General features: G+C 36.0%; 3 protein-coding genes across 3 annotated transcripts in view; all 3 read left to right on the forward strand.

Moving 5' to 3' along the window:
* The window catches only part of LOC108737082 (N-acetylneuraminate 9-O-acetyltransferase), a 17,722-nt gene extending 5,857 nt beyond the window's left edge, over positions 1-11,865 (forward strand). The window contains exons 2-3 of the mRNA XM_018469749.1: positions 10,141-10,376; positions 10,428-11,865. Of these exons, the coding sequence (XP_018325251.1) occupies positions 10,141-10,376; positions 10,428-11,841 (1,650 nt within the window). The 3' untranslated portion in view covers positions 11,842-11,865. The remainder of the gene's footprint in view (positions 1-10,140; positions 10,377-10,427) is intronic.
* LOC108737078 (activating transcription factor 7-interacting protein 1) lies at positions 405-10,112 on the forward strand. Its single transcript, XM_025981916.1, has 9 exons — positions 405-662; positions 2,986-3,194; positions 4,296-5,459; positions 5,525-6,135; positions 6,200-6,362; positions 6,845-8,062; positions 8,128-8,738; positions 8,803-9,262; positions 9,455-10,112. Exons 2-9 carry the CDS (start codon positions 3,050-3,052, stop codon positions 9,946-9,948), a joined length of 4,866 nt encoding a protein of 1,621 aa, XP_025837701.1. The 5' UTR covers positions 405-662; positions 2,986-3,049; the 3' UTR covers positions 9,949-10,112.
* A 230-nt stretch (positions 11,866-12,095) lies between the features above and the next one.
* On the forward strand, positions 12,096-14,319 carry LOC108737083 (glutamyl-tRNA(Gln) amidotransferase subunit B, mitochondrial). Its single transcript, XM_018469750.1, has 8 exons — positions 12,096-12,224; positions 12,274-12,535; positions 12,591-12,906; positions 12,965-13,200; positions 13,257-13,436; positions 13,559-13,695; positions 13,761-13,884; positions 13,945-14,319. The coding sequence occupies exons 1-8, from the start codon at positions 12,118-12,120 to the stop codon at positions 14,158-14,160; spliced, it is 1,578 nt and encodes a 525-aa protein (XP_018325252.1). The 5' UTR covers positions 12,096-12,117; the 3' UTR covers positions 14,161-14,319.
* The last annotated feature ends 1,243 nt before the right edge of the window (positions 14,320-15,562 follow it).

Below are 15,562 nucleotides of genomic sequence, written 5' to 3' on the forward strand. Positions count from 1 at the left end.
TGAAGAATAATATTTATAATGTATAGTACAGTGTAAAAAAGTATCTTATATGATTTCTGGTACACCTTTATTGTACCATATGTAAATACGATTCATAACGAATAAAAAACTTTATAAGTAAACAGTTTTCAATTCGTTTAGAAGTATAATTGAAATAGAGAGTGGATACTTAATGTTGTAGATGAAGGGCCTAAAACATTAAAAATTAAGTACAGTGATGGTTTAAAGTAATGCTTACCATCATGCATTGTGATAATTACATTCTGCTGTTTTGCTTTTATCCTTTGTGGTGGATACATTATTTACAATAATATTAATTACCCAATGAATTAAATAATTAAAATTAAAGTTGTTGGATACAGAGTTGGAAGGTTGGAGAGTTGTGACGTGTACACAGCACACAATCGTAATTCCGCGCATGCTCACTGTGCAGTCACCATCTTGAGTTCGTCAGTGGCAGTTGCTTGATGAACGTGTTCCACTTTAAGGCCCCTTAACAACACCAATTTAACCCAAAACAAGTGTTAATCGCGATTCAAATTACCGATTAATGTGCAAACAATCCACCATAGTGTTATTATTATTGATATCATCCGTCAATCATCCGTTTTCCCGCCATCCTTACCTAATCTTGGCATGGGAGTTATTGAAGGTGGTAAAAGGTACGAAACGTTCTCCCTAAATTTATGTATTAGATAATATTTGTAGAAAATATCTGACTTCTGAAATAGTTTCATGTTAATAATTTGCGATTTTTCGTAAATATTTCTTTGTTATTCCATTAATTTTAAAATAGTCCCAATTGTGTTTGTAACAGGAGGTTTACATGTCTATGTATCTAATGGTCTAGATGTATGTATGTGTGTGCACAATGTTTTTATTCGTTAACCAGTGGCGTAGCGAAAGGGTAAATGCAACTGGAATAAAGATCAGATAATAATTATCAGTGAGTTGATCATATTTAATTTAGTATTTTTTGATAACACCAATTGTCGGTTAATGTCATTTGCTTATACTCGTTACGTAATTGGCTAGATAAGACATTTTATCTGGATTCTATTTTGCTGTTACTTCTAAAATTATATGGTTTTTGTTAAGTTATAAGTGTATAACCGTTTCATTAATGAAATTTTAATCAAAATGAAAAATAATGAGAATAGGTTAGCGATCGCCATTTTGTTTTTCTAGCGAAAGGTCGCTTTCTGAACTCTTACGTAACACCACATGATGCTGATAATGTTTATCATAAAACAAGCATAAGCAAATTAAATGGCGTCCATGCAAACCTTCTTACATATGGTGGTTATTGTTACAAAATTTTTGCTAACAATAAGTAACGATTAAACCCCATTCATAATAAAACGAAGAGAAGTTTAGCAAGATGGGATTGGTTTTTTGTAAGGTCAATGATTCCGAAACGGATACGTCACCGAAGGCTATAGTACAGTAGCGAGTAGGCTATACCATCAACGTTTTGGTCTACATTATACCTAATAAACCATTTATTATTAATGTACATAGTGTATATTGGAAGGTAGATGCTTTAGAGGCCTGTCGCAAATCAATGGAAAATAATGAAAATTAAAATTAATATATTTTTGAATTTAAGCGATTGTTAGTTTACTGGTTAAAACAAAAGCAAAACGGCGAGGCGGTTATTGGGCCTCTCTAATCGTAGGAGAGAGAAGGTTGACCTTGTTTTGATTCGTTTTATACATATAGCATGCATAGCATATGCAATAATAATTGGAACGAACGTGGTATATTTTACAGTGGGGATCTTAACTATTACAACGTTTCTTCTTCTAAAATAATATACGAATTTGTCCAAAACGTTATTTTTATTCTGCAGAGTAATAGTAATCGTAGTAGGCTTGCGACTACTTAGTATAGCAGTGTAGGTCACGCCTGGCAGATGGATCGGCGTTTCACTCAACAAAATGGCGTCGCTATTCGATTTTATTTCACGAAATTAAGCAAAGTCTACTGCTTTATTTTGTTGTGTTATTCTTCATTGGACGATATTTATATTCAATTTAATAAATGTACACCGCCCAATAATCAAAAACTGATATAATGAAACACCCATGACCTCTATCTTGAACAAACGTTATAATTTTAGATGAAATGTAGCTGCTTCCGGATTAAAGTTTATTCAAATTTCAAATATTTCCAAACTGATCCTACAAGGTTTTTACGAAAAAAAGGGGACTCTTGTAAATGACCATTGCAGCCACCTTAATAGGAGACCTCAACAAATTTAATGTCTCCTTGGAATTTCATTTTTAATTAAACCCTAAAATTTTCCCGATTCACCTCCCCAGGTTTTCGTTACTGTTATTGATTATTCTAAAAAAAGACGACGAAAATCGTCAATAATAATGATTTGTAGTATTTTTGACATAGGTATATATCGATCTATGTAGGTACTGAAGATGTCAAGTAAACCAGAAACAGGTTTATCAGGTACTTTACTTTGTTTGTTTAGCTGATAAGGTTTTGTATGTCGAAATTCTACTGCGTATATTAAAATCAAGACGGCGGCACTTCATCGGGATGCGCTTGCGTAGTAAACAGTGACGGCTGCATATACGTGTAAGGTTGTAGTGTATTCGATTTGTTGGTATTGGTAGGGGCCAGTGTATGTGTGCGAGAGCGTGTTGTAACACCTATAATATCTAGTGATCGTGGGTTTTTCCACGGCCTTCAAGTATGTACCCCAATTTGTATTATGTCCAAAGTACTTTATTATTACTATTTTATTGAATTGTAGAACAAATTCTCTATCTCTCGTCTGTCTATATATTTCAAGGGTTATTTTGTGGTTAGGTTTTTAACGCGGGGTTTATCGAGGTGGCCATGAAAACCTTCAGTCTAGCAAGAGGCCAAGTTGATTTTTCAAAAACATTGGACAAATGAAGGTTTCTGTTACCGCAGTTACAAACAGCAATATAAAATATATAATAATAGATATGTGCTTTTCAGGTCAGTAATGGTTTTGGTTTGCTGCTAAGGCTTTCTAGGTTTAATTGATAAGCTACATCGTAGAATGGCTTTGAAAACCGCCTTGCCTTCTATGGCTTCCACAAAGGAAATGAAATTTTATTCACCGAATTCCGTTGGTTCCGAGGACGACCCTCCATCATCAGACGAAAATTTCCAGCTGCGACTCTCTGACGACGAAGACTGCCATAGTAAGAAAAACAATAAATAATTTTTTGTTATTTGACTGTTAAAAAAACAAACAAAATTTGACAGTGTGATTCTGTTTGATTTGAGGTTAAGATTTCTACATAAAAGGGGGGGTTTTCAAACTTTTCTTTTTATCGTTTAAAATAATAATCGACATACCATTTGTACTTGTATTTCATTGCTAGGTACCTACTATATTACGTTTACAATACTATGGTAGAAATATTTGTTTTTTACTTAATTTCTATGGTACCTATATGCGGGGGTTGATAAAGGATAGGAAATGACTGCAACCTCATTTTTTTGTTGATTGTTTAAATGTAAATATGTGTCGTGATTTAACGAGCCGCCTATGGCGTGTTAAAACTCCCCTTGATAATAATTCCGTTAAGTAGAAATCGTGGGGATGAAAATAATTAATAATTGCTATTCAGTTATGAGAAAAGAGTTATTGTAATTTATCAATAATAATAGTCAAAATTATTAACGGCTGGAAACTTAGGTCTTATTATTAATTATTTATTAAAATTTTATTTGTATGATTGACTTGTCTTTATAATCAAATAAGTAAAGTAAATTTGAAGCTTTCAGCATTGTTTCGTACGTTGGTGTGTGACGCGCAGGCGCGAAACCTGAAAATAGGAATCAAGCAATCGTATTGACGTAATCAGTTGGAACACAGTGGCGGGGAGGTGTATAGGAGTGAATTTATTTTGAAAAAAATACTTATTAACATATGTAGTTGTATACAGGGTGTTCATCAATAGTCGCTTATTTTTATTTTGCAGTAAAATAAAAGATAATCAAAAATATTTTTTGTTAACATACAGGTATTTAATGAAAATACAAGCTTACTTTCTGATTTTTATATAAAAGTACCTTGACCTTAATAAAGAGTAAAGATCATGCGCTAATGTATTGATTACCGCATCGTTACCATCGAAAATTGTACGAGTTAGTGTAGTTACCGAAAATCGATCATAGTTTTAATAAATATTTCATTTCCACCCTGTATATACTGTTAATTTATTAAATATCTACTAACATAACTACTCTTTTTTTGCCTTATCTTCACGAATGCGTCATTTTTACTTTTGTTTTAGACACGGAAGATGGTGACATTTTACCTTCTTCTGTTTCTAAAGAAACCGAGGACGAAATCCTCAATAAATTCAACTTTGACGAATGTCTGGATAAAGAAAAAAGTGAAAAGACCACAATCGCTTCTTGCTGTGATAACGATGCAAAAACTAATACTGACGAGAACGAAAGCAAAGCCGTTGACGAAGATAAAAATGAAGAAAGGTCAACAGATGATAAAGACGAAATCAAGAATGGCGATGACGACAAGAGAAGATTAGAGAAGACAACTGAAGAAAGTTCCGATAAATCGAAAGAAGTAGAAGATGAAGCCCAAAAGGAAGAAGAAACTGGCAATGCAGAAGAGGGAACGTCGAAAGATGATGGATGTTCAGAAAAGCTAAAAGAAGTTGAAGAAGGAAAAGAGGAACTAGCAACAGTAAAAGAGAAAGTGGAAACAGCAAAAAAAAAGTTAGGAAAAGCAAAAGAACAACAAGAAGATTCAATAAAAACCGGCGACATTGAAAAAAAGACAAGTGGGGAAAGGGAAAAAGATGGTGGAAATGAAAAGAAAGAACGCTCCACGGCGTACAACAAAGAAGAAGAAAAAGGTAAATGTGAAGAAGATGCACAAAAGGAAATTTTCAAAAGACAAACAAATGATACAGAAAACTTGTTAGATATTTTCGATGTAAAACCTGCAGATGAAAATAATCTTCTTCAGGAGCTAAAAGATCCATCCTCGTCAAGTGAGAACAGCGAAAAAGATGAAAATGAAGAAGAATGCGAAGACATGGATAACGAGAAAATGGAGGAAGAAGCCGATGGGCCGGAAGTGGATGAAGCCATGGATAGCATCGACATTGAAGAAAACGTTTTGGTACAGGAAGATACTTCCGGCGACGTAAAAATCACTGATAAAGAAACTGTAGAGAAAATAGACACTGACAAGTTTTTTATGGAAACCGACAAAATAACAGAAAGCGAACAAGAAACTATTAAGAAAGTAGTGACAAGTGATAAAAGAAATACAGTGAGTCCACAACCACCGGAAACAAGGAACGATACCGTAACAAGTTCCGAAAAAAGTACTATAATAATCACTAACGCGAGTGAAGAAACAAGTGAAACAATTAAACAAACGGATCTAACAAATGAAACAAAAGAAGATAGTACAAAAACAAAAGGTAAGTTCGATTTGACATTTACTTGGTATTAGTAAACTATTCATTGTCATTGTACGAAATTATAGAAAACGAATCTTCGAAATCTGCCAAACGGTCACTCCCGGAAACGACAACCGATAGTGAGATGGAAAGCGCCACCAAGCGGATAAAAATGTTAGAAAAAAAGGACTACTATGACAAACTTAAATCGACAGACACGACCACATCAAAAAAGGAAGACAAACTTGCCCACAACGTCGAAACGTTAAATTGCCTCGTCGAATTCATGAAGAGCAACGTGCTGACGAAACTCACCCGTAACAATTTGGAGGAATTGTGTCTGCAAAAGATGTGCGAAGCGGTCATGGACAAGAGCGAGATCGGCGAGTTGAGACACCAACTGAAAGTCCAAGAACAAATGATCGAACATTGGAGGAAGGAAGTGACGCAATTGACGAAACAAGCGCGCGATTTGGAAACCGTCAATACACGTCTGATGAGCGACTTCCGAGTAAGAAACGAGCGAGAAAAACCGATCATGCCGCTAAAAATAACGAGATCCGTGGGATTACAAGTCAATCCCGACAACTTTATCCTTACGGGCAGGAGGAAGGTCGCCCGAAATGTTGTTCCGATCACACAAAACGCTACCAATTCATCGTCCACCGGCACGGCCACGTCCCCAACGAAGCAAACGGTAAGAGAAGTTACTTAAGCAATCAAGAAAATGTAAATACAGTAATCATCATCTTATTTGTCAGGTGCTTCATACTGTTGCCGTTTCCAACGGGGTCGTTGAATCCGTGAACACTCAAAGCGGCTCCACTTCAACGGACATGGTCACCGATAGCTCCGTGTCCACATCCGCCTCATCGTACATAGATCTGACGGACGAAGACTTGACTTGTCTTTATAATCAAATAAGTAAAGTAAATTTGAAGCTTTCAGCATTGTTTCGTACGTTGGTGTGTGACGCGCAGGCGCGAAACCTGAAAATAGGAATCAAGCAATCGTATTGACGTAATCAGTTGGAACACAGTGGCGGGGAGGTGTATAGGAGTGAATTTATTTTGAAAAAAATACTTATTAACATATGTAGTTGTATACAGGGTGTTCATCAATAGTCGCTTATTTTTATTTTGCAGTAAAATAAAAGATAATCAAAAATATTTTTTGTTAACATACAGGTATTTAATGAAAATACAAGCTTACTTTCTGATTTTTATATAAAAGTACCTTGACCTTAATAAAGAGTAAAGATCATGCGCTAATGTATTGATTACCGCATCGTTACCATCGAAAATTGTACGAGTTAGTGTAGTTACCGAAAATCGATCATAGTTTTAATAAATATTTCATTTCCACCCTGTATATACTGTTAATTTATTAAATATCTACTAACATAACTACTCTTTTTTTGCCTTATCTTCACGAATGCGTCATTTTTACTTTTGTTTTAGACACGGAAGATGGTGACATTTTACCTTCTTCTGTTTCTAAAGAAACCGAGGACGAAATCCTCAATAAATTCAACTTTGACGAATGTCTGGATAAAGAAAAAAGTGAAAAGACCACAATCGCTTCTTGCTGTGATAACGATGCAAAAACTAATACTGACGAGAACGAAAGCAAAGCCGTTGACGAAGATAAAAATGAAGAAAGGTCAACAGATGATAAAGACGAAATCAAGAATGGCGATGACGACAAGAGAAGATTAGAGAAGACAACTGAAGAAAGTTCCGATAAATCGAAAGAAGTAGAAGATGAAGCCCAAAAGGAAGAAGAAACTGGCAATGCAGAAGAGGGAACGTCGAAAGATGATGGATGTTCAGAAAAGCTAAAAGAAGTTGAAGAAGGAAAAGAGGAACTAGCAACAGTAAAAGAGAAAGTGGAAACAGCAAAAAAAAAGTTAGGAAAAGCAAAAGAACAACAAGAAGATTCAATAAAAACCGGCGACATTGAAAAAAAGACAAGTGGGGAAAGGGAAAAAGATGGTGGAAATGAAAAGAAAGAACGCTCCACGGCGTACAACAAAGAAGAAGAAAAAGGTAAATGTGAAGAAGATGCACAAAAGGAAATTTTCAAAAGACAAACAAATGATACAGAAAACTTGTTAGATATTTTCGATGTAAAACCTGCAGATGAAAATAATCTTCTTCAGGAGCTAAAAGATCCATCCTCGTCAAGTGAGAACAGCGAAAAAGATGAAAATGAAGAAGAATGCGAAGACATGGATAACGAGAAAATGGAGGAAGAAGCCGATGGGCCGGAAGTGGATGAAGCCATGGATAGCATCGACATTGAAGAAAACGTTTTGGTACAGGAAGATACTTCCGGCGACGTAAAAATCACTGATAAAGAAACTGTAGAGAAAATAGACACTGACAAGTTTTTTATGGAAACCGACAAAATAACAGAAAGCGAACAAGAAACTATTAAGAAAGTAGTGACAAGTGATAAAAGAAATACAGTGAGTCCACAACCACCGGAAACAAGGAACGATACCGTAACAAGTTCCGAAAAAAGTACTATAATAATCACTAACGCGAGTGAAGAAACAAGTGAAACAATTAAACAAACGGATCTAACAAATGAAACAAAAGAAGATAGTACAAAAACAAAAGGTAAGTTCGATTTGACATTTACTTGGTATTAGTAAACTATTCATTGTCATTGTACGAAATTATAGAAAACGAATCTTCGAAATCTGCCAAACGGTCACTCCCGGAAACGACAACCGATAGTGAGATGGAAAGCGCCACCAAGCGGATAAAAATGTTAGAAAAAAAGGACTACTATGACAAACTTAAATCGACAGACACGACCACATCAAAAAAGGAAGACAAACTTGCCCACAACGTCGAAACGTTAAATTGCCTCGTCGAATTCATGAAGAGCAACGTGCTGACGAAACTCACCCGTAACAATTTGGAGGAATTGTGTCTGCAAAAGATGTGCGAAGCGGTCATGGACAAGAGCGAGATCGGCGAGTTGAGACACCAACTGAAAGTCCAAGAACAAATGATCGAACATTGGAGGAAGGAAGTGACGCAATTGACGAAACAAGCGCGCGATTTGGAAACCGTCAATACACGTCTGATGAGCGACTTCCGAGTAAGAAACGAGCGAGAAAAACCGATCATGCCGCTAAAAATAACGAGATCCGTGGGATTACAAGTCAATCCCGACAACTTTATCCTTACGGGCAGGAGGAAGGTCGCCCGAAATGTTGTTCCGATCACACAAAACGCTACCAATTCATCGTCCACCGGCACGGCCACGTCCCCAACGAAGCAAACGGTAAGAGAAGTTACTTAAGCAATCAAGAAAATGTAAATACAGTAATCATCATCTTATTTGTCAGGTGCTTCATACTGTTGCCGTTTCCAACGGGGTCGTTGAATCCGTGAACACTCAAAGCGGCTCCACTTCAACGGACATGGTCACCGATAGCTCCGTGTCCACATCCGCCTCATCGTACATAGATCTGACGGACGAAGACGACAAAAAAGCAGCGGCGGGTACAAATAATAAAAGGAGATCGTCAGTTACTAACAACAACAATAATGGCGGTACAAGTCAGAGTTCAACGTCCGCGGCTCCCGTCAAAACCGTCACCAGCACCGTAACGACGACGACTCCGAACAAGAGTTATCGCATCGTGTCACCAGCGGTGGCGTCCGGAATGACGGTCCCCGGTACCCCCAGACTCATGTACGTCGTCAACAGCAACCCCGTGCAAGGCATCATAGCTACCACAACTACCACCACCACCACTCCCAAATCGGGTTCACTATTGAAAATCAACACAAACGGTCTCGTTGGTAAGTTTAGTTGAAAAGAAATAAAAGTACCGTGGATGTAACTGCCTAATTTTTATTTTCAAGAGCAAAACCATGTTTTTGTTTGATATAACCTATCAATTTCTACTGTTAAAAAGCAAAAGAATAACGTTGTTTGTTGTGGCTGGTTAGTTTCCCTTGTTGACCTCGACATCTTTTGTTTCTTCCTAATAGGTCAGGCGGCTTCGATGAGATCGGCTTCTTCCGCTTCACGGTCACAGCAGTCCGTGAGACCGGTGCAGACGGTTCGTCCGACGACCACGCCCAAAAATTCGTCCGCTAAGGCTTCTGGGGCACGGCACCCGGCCCCGTTGCCTCCTACACCAGTGGCTCAAGTGTCGATAGCTTCAAGAAAGCCTGTACCGCCGAAACCTCATCTTCAAATTCGTAAAAATGGCAACGCTATAGTGTTGTCGTGGAAAATGCCATATAACCTGGCGAACTTTGAAAGTATCGCCAGTTATCAGTTGTACGCTTATCAAGAGACGAGCGCCCCACCCAGTACCGATATGTGGCGTAAAGTGGGCGACATAAAAGCCCTCGCTCTGCCCATGGCATGTACGTTGACCCAGTTTGCCGACGGGAACAAGTACCATTTCGCTGTGAGGGCCGTGGACGTGTTGAAACGCGTGGGACCGTTCAGTGAACCCGGTCCCATTTTATTGTAAACGTGATATGTGATTATGAAAACGCTCATTTAAGTAATTGATTCAGTTGTCAGTGAGTTATATTTATTTTGGGCAGAGGTTTCTCCCATTTTTGAATATATTAATTAATTGTTACGATGACGAATATTGCGCGCAGCCTATTTTTCAGGTATGTTAGTTTGTAAGTAAAGAGTNACTTATAAAATATTTCAGGTCTTGACTTATTCATCAGTTAAAGTTTGGCGTAGCTCTTATCTGGTGAGTGAAGGGATGATAAGTGAAAGTCCCGATGGGATTCATTTGGCGACCAGAGCGTTAAACCATAACATTCAAATCCTTTTAAACATGTACTGCAATGACCTTATGAATTTTAATGACGGCACCTGTTGCAGTTCGCCCGAAAACAGTACCACTTTGCAAATTCTAACGTTTATTTGTTTCGGTGTATGGTAAGGCCATTAAGTATTAAACGATAGCCTTTAAACTTTGCCTTCTTTTAGCAATATTATCGCCATCTTAATGGGAATTGGTCGGCTAGTTAATAGATTAAAAGGAAAAGAGAGGCAGCAATATACTCTCCTTCTAGACCAAGATGCCACCATGTATCTTCCAGCTGTAGACTCTCACACGCCCTTTTATTCTCTTGCCGAAGTCGGCTTAATAATGGGCTATTTTTTTCTTTGCGATCGCACTAATTTCTTCATGAAAGAGAATAAATATTATTCGGAGTTCAGCTTTTGGCTTCCAGTCGGTTACATATTCATCTTGGGTCTGTTCTTTACTGAAGACAGTAAGTTTACAAAGGTACTCCATCGAGACCAGATAAACGAATGGAAAGGATGGATGTTGCTGGTCGTCCTCGTTTATCACGTTACTGGAGCTAGTCAAATTTTGCCAATAAACATGCACATAAAGGTCATGACGTCGGCTTATCTGTTTTTGATGGGATATCAACAATTCTATTACGTCTGGCAAACCAACGTTGTAGGAATGGTCGGTTTTTTTAAAACCCTTTTTGAACTCAACTTTATCACCGTAACCCTCTGTCTATGCATGAACAGACCTTATCAATTTTATAATTTCGTGCCTTTGGTCTCGTTTTGGTACATGATGGTCTATCTTTTCCTTGCATTGCCACCCGTAATAACTGCGCAATCAACGGAAAACAACCCCATTCAATATCTGTACTTGGTGATTAAATTTTTGATTTTCTTCGCCGTTATCACGATCCTGTTCATGTCTGAGGTGTTTTTTGAAAAGATATTCGTAACCCGGCCGTGGAAAGCCTTATTCGTGACCATAGACGATGACATTCATGAGTGGTGGTCCCGGTGGAAACTAGATCGATATTCATCACTGTATGGTATGGTGTTTGCAACCCTGTATGTCCTCGCACAAAGATATTGGTTTTTTGACGATAACAACCACAATAATTTGTTTTCTCCTGGTATAGCACTGACCACAACTTTAGCCGCAATGATGGGAGTCGGGTCGTATATCATGTTCACTTTCCTGTGTAACAACGAGTTTGATTGTAGTGAAATACATTCTTATGTAGTATTTATCCCTATAGTAGGGTACGTGATCCTTAGGAACATTTCGGGAATGTTGAGGACAAGATACTCAAGTTTTTTTGCGTGGTTTGGCGAAATTTATTTAGAGCTGTACGTGAGTCAGTATCACATTTGGTTGGCAGCTGATACCCATGGAGTCTTGGTGCTTATACCCGGATACCCCATGCTTAATATAATGATAACGTCTTTTATTTATGTTTGTGCTTCCCATGAGGTGCATAGGCTTACGAAAATTCTGCTTCCTTATGCTGTACCTTCAGACTGGAGACAACTTTTGAGGAACGTTATTTTATTTCTTGCCATTCTTGTGCCTATAGGCATTAACGATGGCATGTTTTAGATCTGAATAAATTGTTTTAATAAATCCACATTGTTAAAAACTTTTAGTTTTATTTTAAGCAAATTTTTAATGACGAAATGTTTAATAATGAAAAGAAAAAGGTAAGCTACTTATCAATTAATTGTAAGTCTGTATTAATAGTGTAAAAATGATGAAAAAAGATGAAAATTTAATTTAATTTTTTTTAGAGGCAAAGGTAATAGGATGGCTGAATGAGTAACAAAATTAGGCCAAAAAGAGGATAACAATAATAAGAATGCATGTTGTTGACATGTAATGAACATAACCTCTCCGTCAGTATTTAAAATGTTGATAAAACGCAAATTATTCAAAAAATGGCAACTGTTAAGATGTATAAAGTACTGTTTTGTTCATACTAATAAGTAAGCCGAACAACCTTCTCTTAAATTTAATATAGCCCATAACTTTTAGAACAAAATGGCAAAGTGTAGTTGGTTTAGAAATCCATGCACAAATCAATTCTAAGAGCAAACTGTTTTCTGATGCTTCTACAGACTTTGCGGGATATGTAAATTCAAATACCAGCCTGTTTGATGCCGCAATTCCAGGTACTTTGCCTGTGCTTAATAAACAGTGTGTGAAGGCAGGTGTTTTAACAGCGCTGGCTTTGAACTGCCAAATTAATTCCATTTCAATGTTTGACAGGAAACACTATTTCTATTCAGATTTGCCAGTAGGTTTGTCACATAAATAACTAACAGTCTGTAATGTTTAATCTGTATTAATAGGCTGGCTATCAAATAACCCAACAGCATCTTCCGTTGGCCTCATCTGGTCATTTAGAATTTCAAGTTTTTAACCCTAGTATACACAAAATACCCTATTCAACAAAAGTAAGATTAAAACAGCTACAATTGGAACAAGACAGTGGAAGAAGCCTGCATGCCGAAGATGTTAGCCTTGTTAATCTAAATAGAGCAGGTATACCGCTCATGGAGCTTGTCTTTGAACCTGATTTAAAAGATGGTGAAGAAGCTGCAGCCTTAGTTAAAGAACTACTGATCATCTTAAAACGTTTGAACACTTGTTCATGTAAAATGGAGGGTAAACAAATCATTTAGTGATTTTAGGTAAGCCTATAAATGACACCAGAATTGTTTAGAGGGTTCCCTACGAGTCGATGCCAATGTTTCTGTTAATAGAGTGGGAGAACCTATAGGAACTAGAACTGAAATTAAGAATATAGGATCTATCAGGGGAGTAGCATCTGCTGTTACATATGAAATACAAAGACAAATTGACACTATAAATGCAGGAGGGAGTGTTACTAATGAGACACGAGCCTGGAATGCTGTTCACAAAACTACAGTTGGAATGCGAGATAAAGAAGAAAAACAAGTAATAGAAGTTTAACTAGCTATACAATGAATGGATTGTTATTTTCCTAATTTAAGGATTATCGTTACATGCCTGAACCTAATCTTCCACCCTTGTATGTAGCGCTAAATTCACTTCAGAGGGGATGTGTTAATGTTGAAGAATTAAAAGTTACTTTGCCTGAATTGCCCCACCAGACAAGGAAACACTTAATGGATAAATATGGCTTAACACCTGTGCAAGCAATTATTTTAGTTGTAAGTTCAAATTTTTAAGTAAAAGCCAATATAGCAGGCACTACAGAATATCTTACTCATATCTTTAATTAGTATTATCACAATACCAAAATTTTTAAATTTACCTATGTTTTCTTTTTCAGAATGAGAATGATCTCCTTGAATTATTTACTTCAGTAAAATCAAAAGATACAGAAACTGATTATTGTCTTGTGGCAAATATTATTATAAACGATTTCTTATCATTGGTTCATAAATATGAAATGGAGTTGGAGAACGTGTAAGACAATTCGTTATTAATAAAATTGTTAAATTAACTTTCAGTTTATTTTATACTTGTTTTAGACCATTTAGAGGAGAACATCTTGGTGAAATAGTAGAACTGTTACAAGGAAGAATTATAAACAAAAACACAGCAAAATTAGTTATTCAAGAAATATTGAATGGAAGCAAAGAAATGCCAAAATCCGTAAGTTTATTCTCGTTACAATTATTGAACTGTAACTTACTCGAATTTTAATTTTTGTAGATTATCAAGGAAAAAAACTGGACATTGATGACAAATAAAGAACTTGAAACCCTCTGTAACGAAGTTATAGAAGAGAACTCTAAAATTGTGAAACAATATAAGGCTGGAAAGACAAAGGTTTTTGCAGCATTATTAGGCAAAATCGCTAATAAATCGAATCAAAGAGCTGATATGAAAAAGGCAGACAGTATATTAAAACAGTTACTGAAAAAATAATTTTAATAAGCTCTTTGAAGTCATTATAATGCTGTTAACCTTAGTTTTGTAAATATAATAAAGAAAATATTATGTACAGATCACAAAGAGTAGCTTTCATAGTTATTGTGTTCAAGAATTGATGTTTGTACCATAAACAATAAATATGTATTACTAAAAATCAATTAACGACCAACCCTTTTTAAATTATATAGATCGTTCTAGTCTATTCAAAAATATACAAAGTAAACTTACCCCAAGAAAGGTCAAGCAGCTGGCACAGTGTCCGTTCTTTCAGGTCCACTTCTTTCGAACATTGAATTAACACTAGTAATGCCACTCTGTAAAGAAATAAAAGTATTACATTATTAAGTACCATATAAACGTTATTTCATTTTATTAGACTGTCTATTGATTATCCTGTTTAATAAGTGTGACTTTGCCCTTTCAAGAGTGTCAAAATATAAATTCATAATTTCAAAATTATTGCAACAATAATTATACATGAAATGCACTTCTTTAACAATTAATTACCTTTTTGAAACAATTATTGCTATTTTTCCTAAATGAAAACCACTTTTATTAAAAAAACAAACGTATTTTCAAAAACATTTGTTATAACAAAAGAAAAGATCAGGATGCCATTTTGATTTTTACTGCATCAAAATAAAAGGAAGACTCAAATTTAATTGTTTGTAACTTTTGGTCTAATATGTTGACATAACTATGTCCTGATTGGATTGTAATTAATAATTTTGCATGCATGAGTCTTTACGCCATTATAAATTACATTTTAATATAATAATATTTATAATGTATAGTACAGTGTAAAAAAGTATCTTATATGATTTCTGGTACACCTTTATTGTACCATATGTAAATACGATTCATAACGAATAAAAAACTTTATAAGTAAACAGTTTTCAATTCGTTTAGAAGTATAATTGAAATAGAGAGTGGATACTTAATGTTGTAGATGAAGGGCCTAAAACATTAAAAATTAAGTACAGTGATGGTTTAAAGTAATGCTTACCATCATGCATTGTGATAATTACATTCTGCTGTTTTGCTTTTATCCTTTGTGGTGGATACATTATTTACAATAATATTAATTACCCAATGAATTAAATAATTAAAATTAAAGTTGTTGGATACAGAGTTGGAAGGTTGGAGAGTTGTGACGTGTACACAGCACACAATCGTAATTCCGCGCATGCTCACTGTGCAGTCACCATCTTGAGTTCGTCAGTGGCAGTTGCTTGATGAACGTGTTCCACTTTAAGGCCCCTTAACAACACCAATTTAACCCAAAACAAGTGTTAATCGCGATTCAAATTACCGATTAATGTGCAAACAATCCACCATAGTGTTATTATTATTGATATCATCCGTCAATCATCCGTTTTCCCGCCATCCTTACCTA

This window comes from Agrilus planipennis, unplaced genomic scaffold (genome assembly GCF_000699045.2).
Source record: "Agrilus planipennis isolate EAB-ADULT unplaced genomic scaffold, Apla_2.0 scaffold104, whole genome shotgun sequence".
In the NCBI taxonomy this organism is placed as follows: domain Eukaryota; kingdom Metazoa; phylum Arthropoda; class Insecta; order Coleoptera; family Buprestidae; genus Agrilus; species Agrilus planipennis.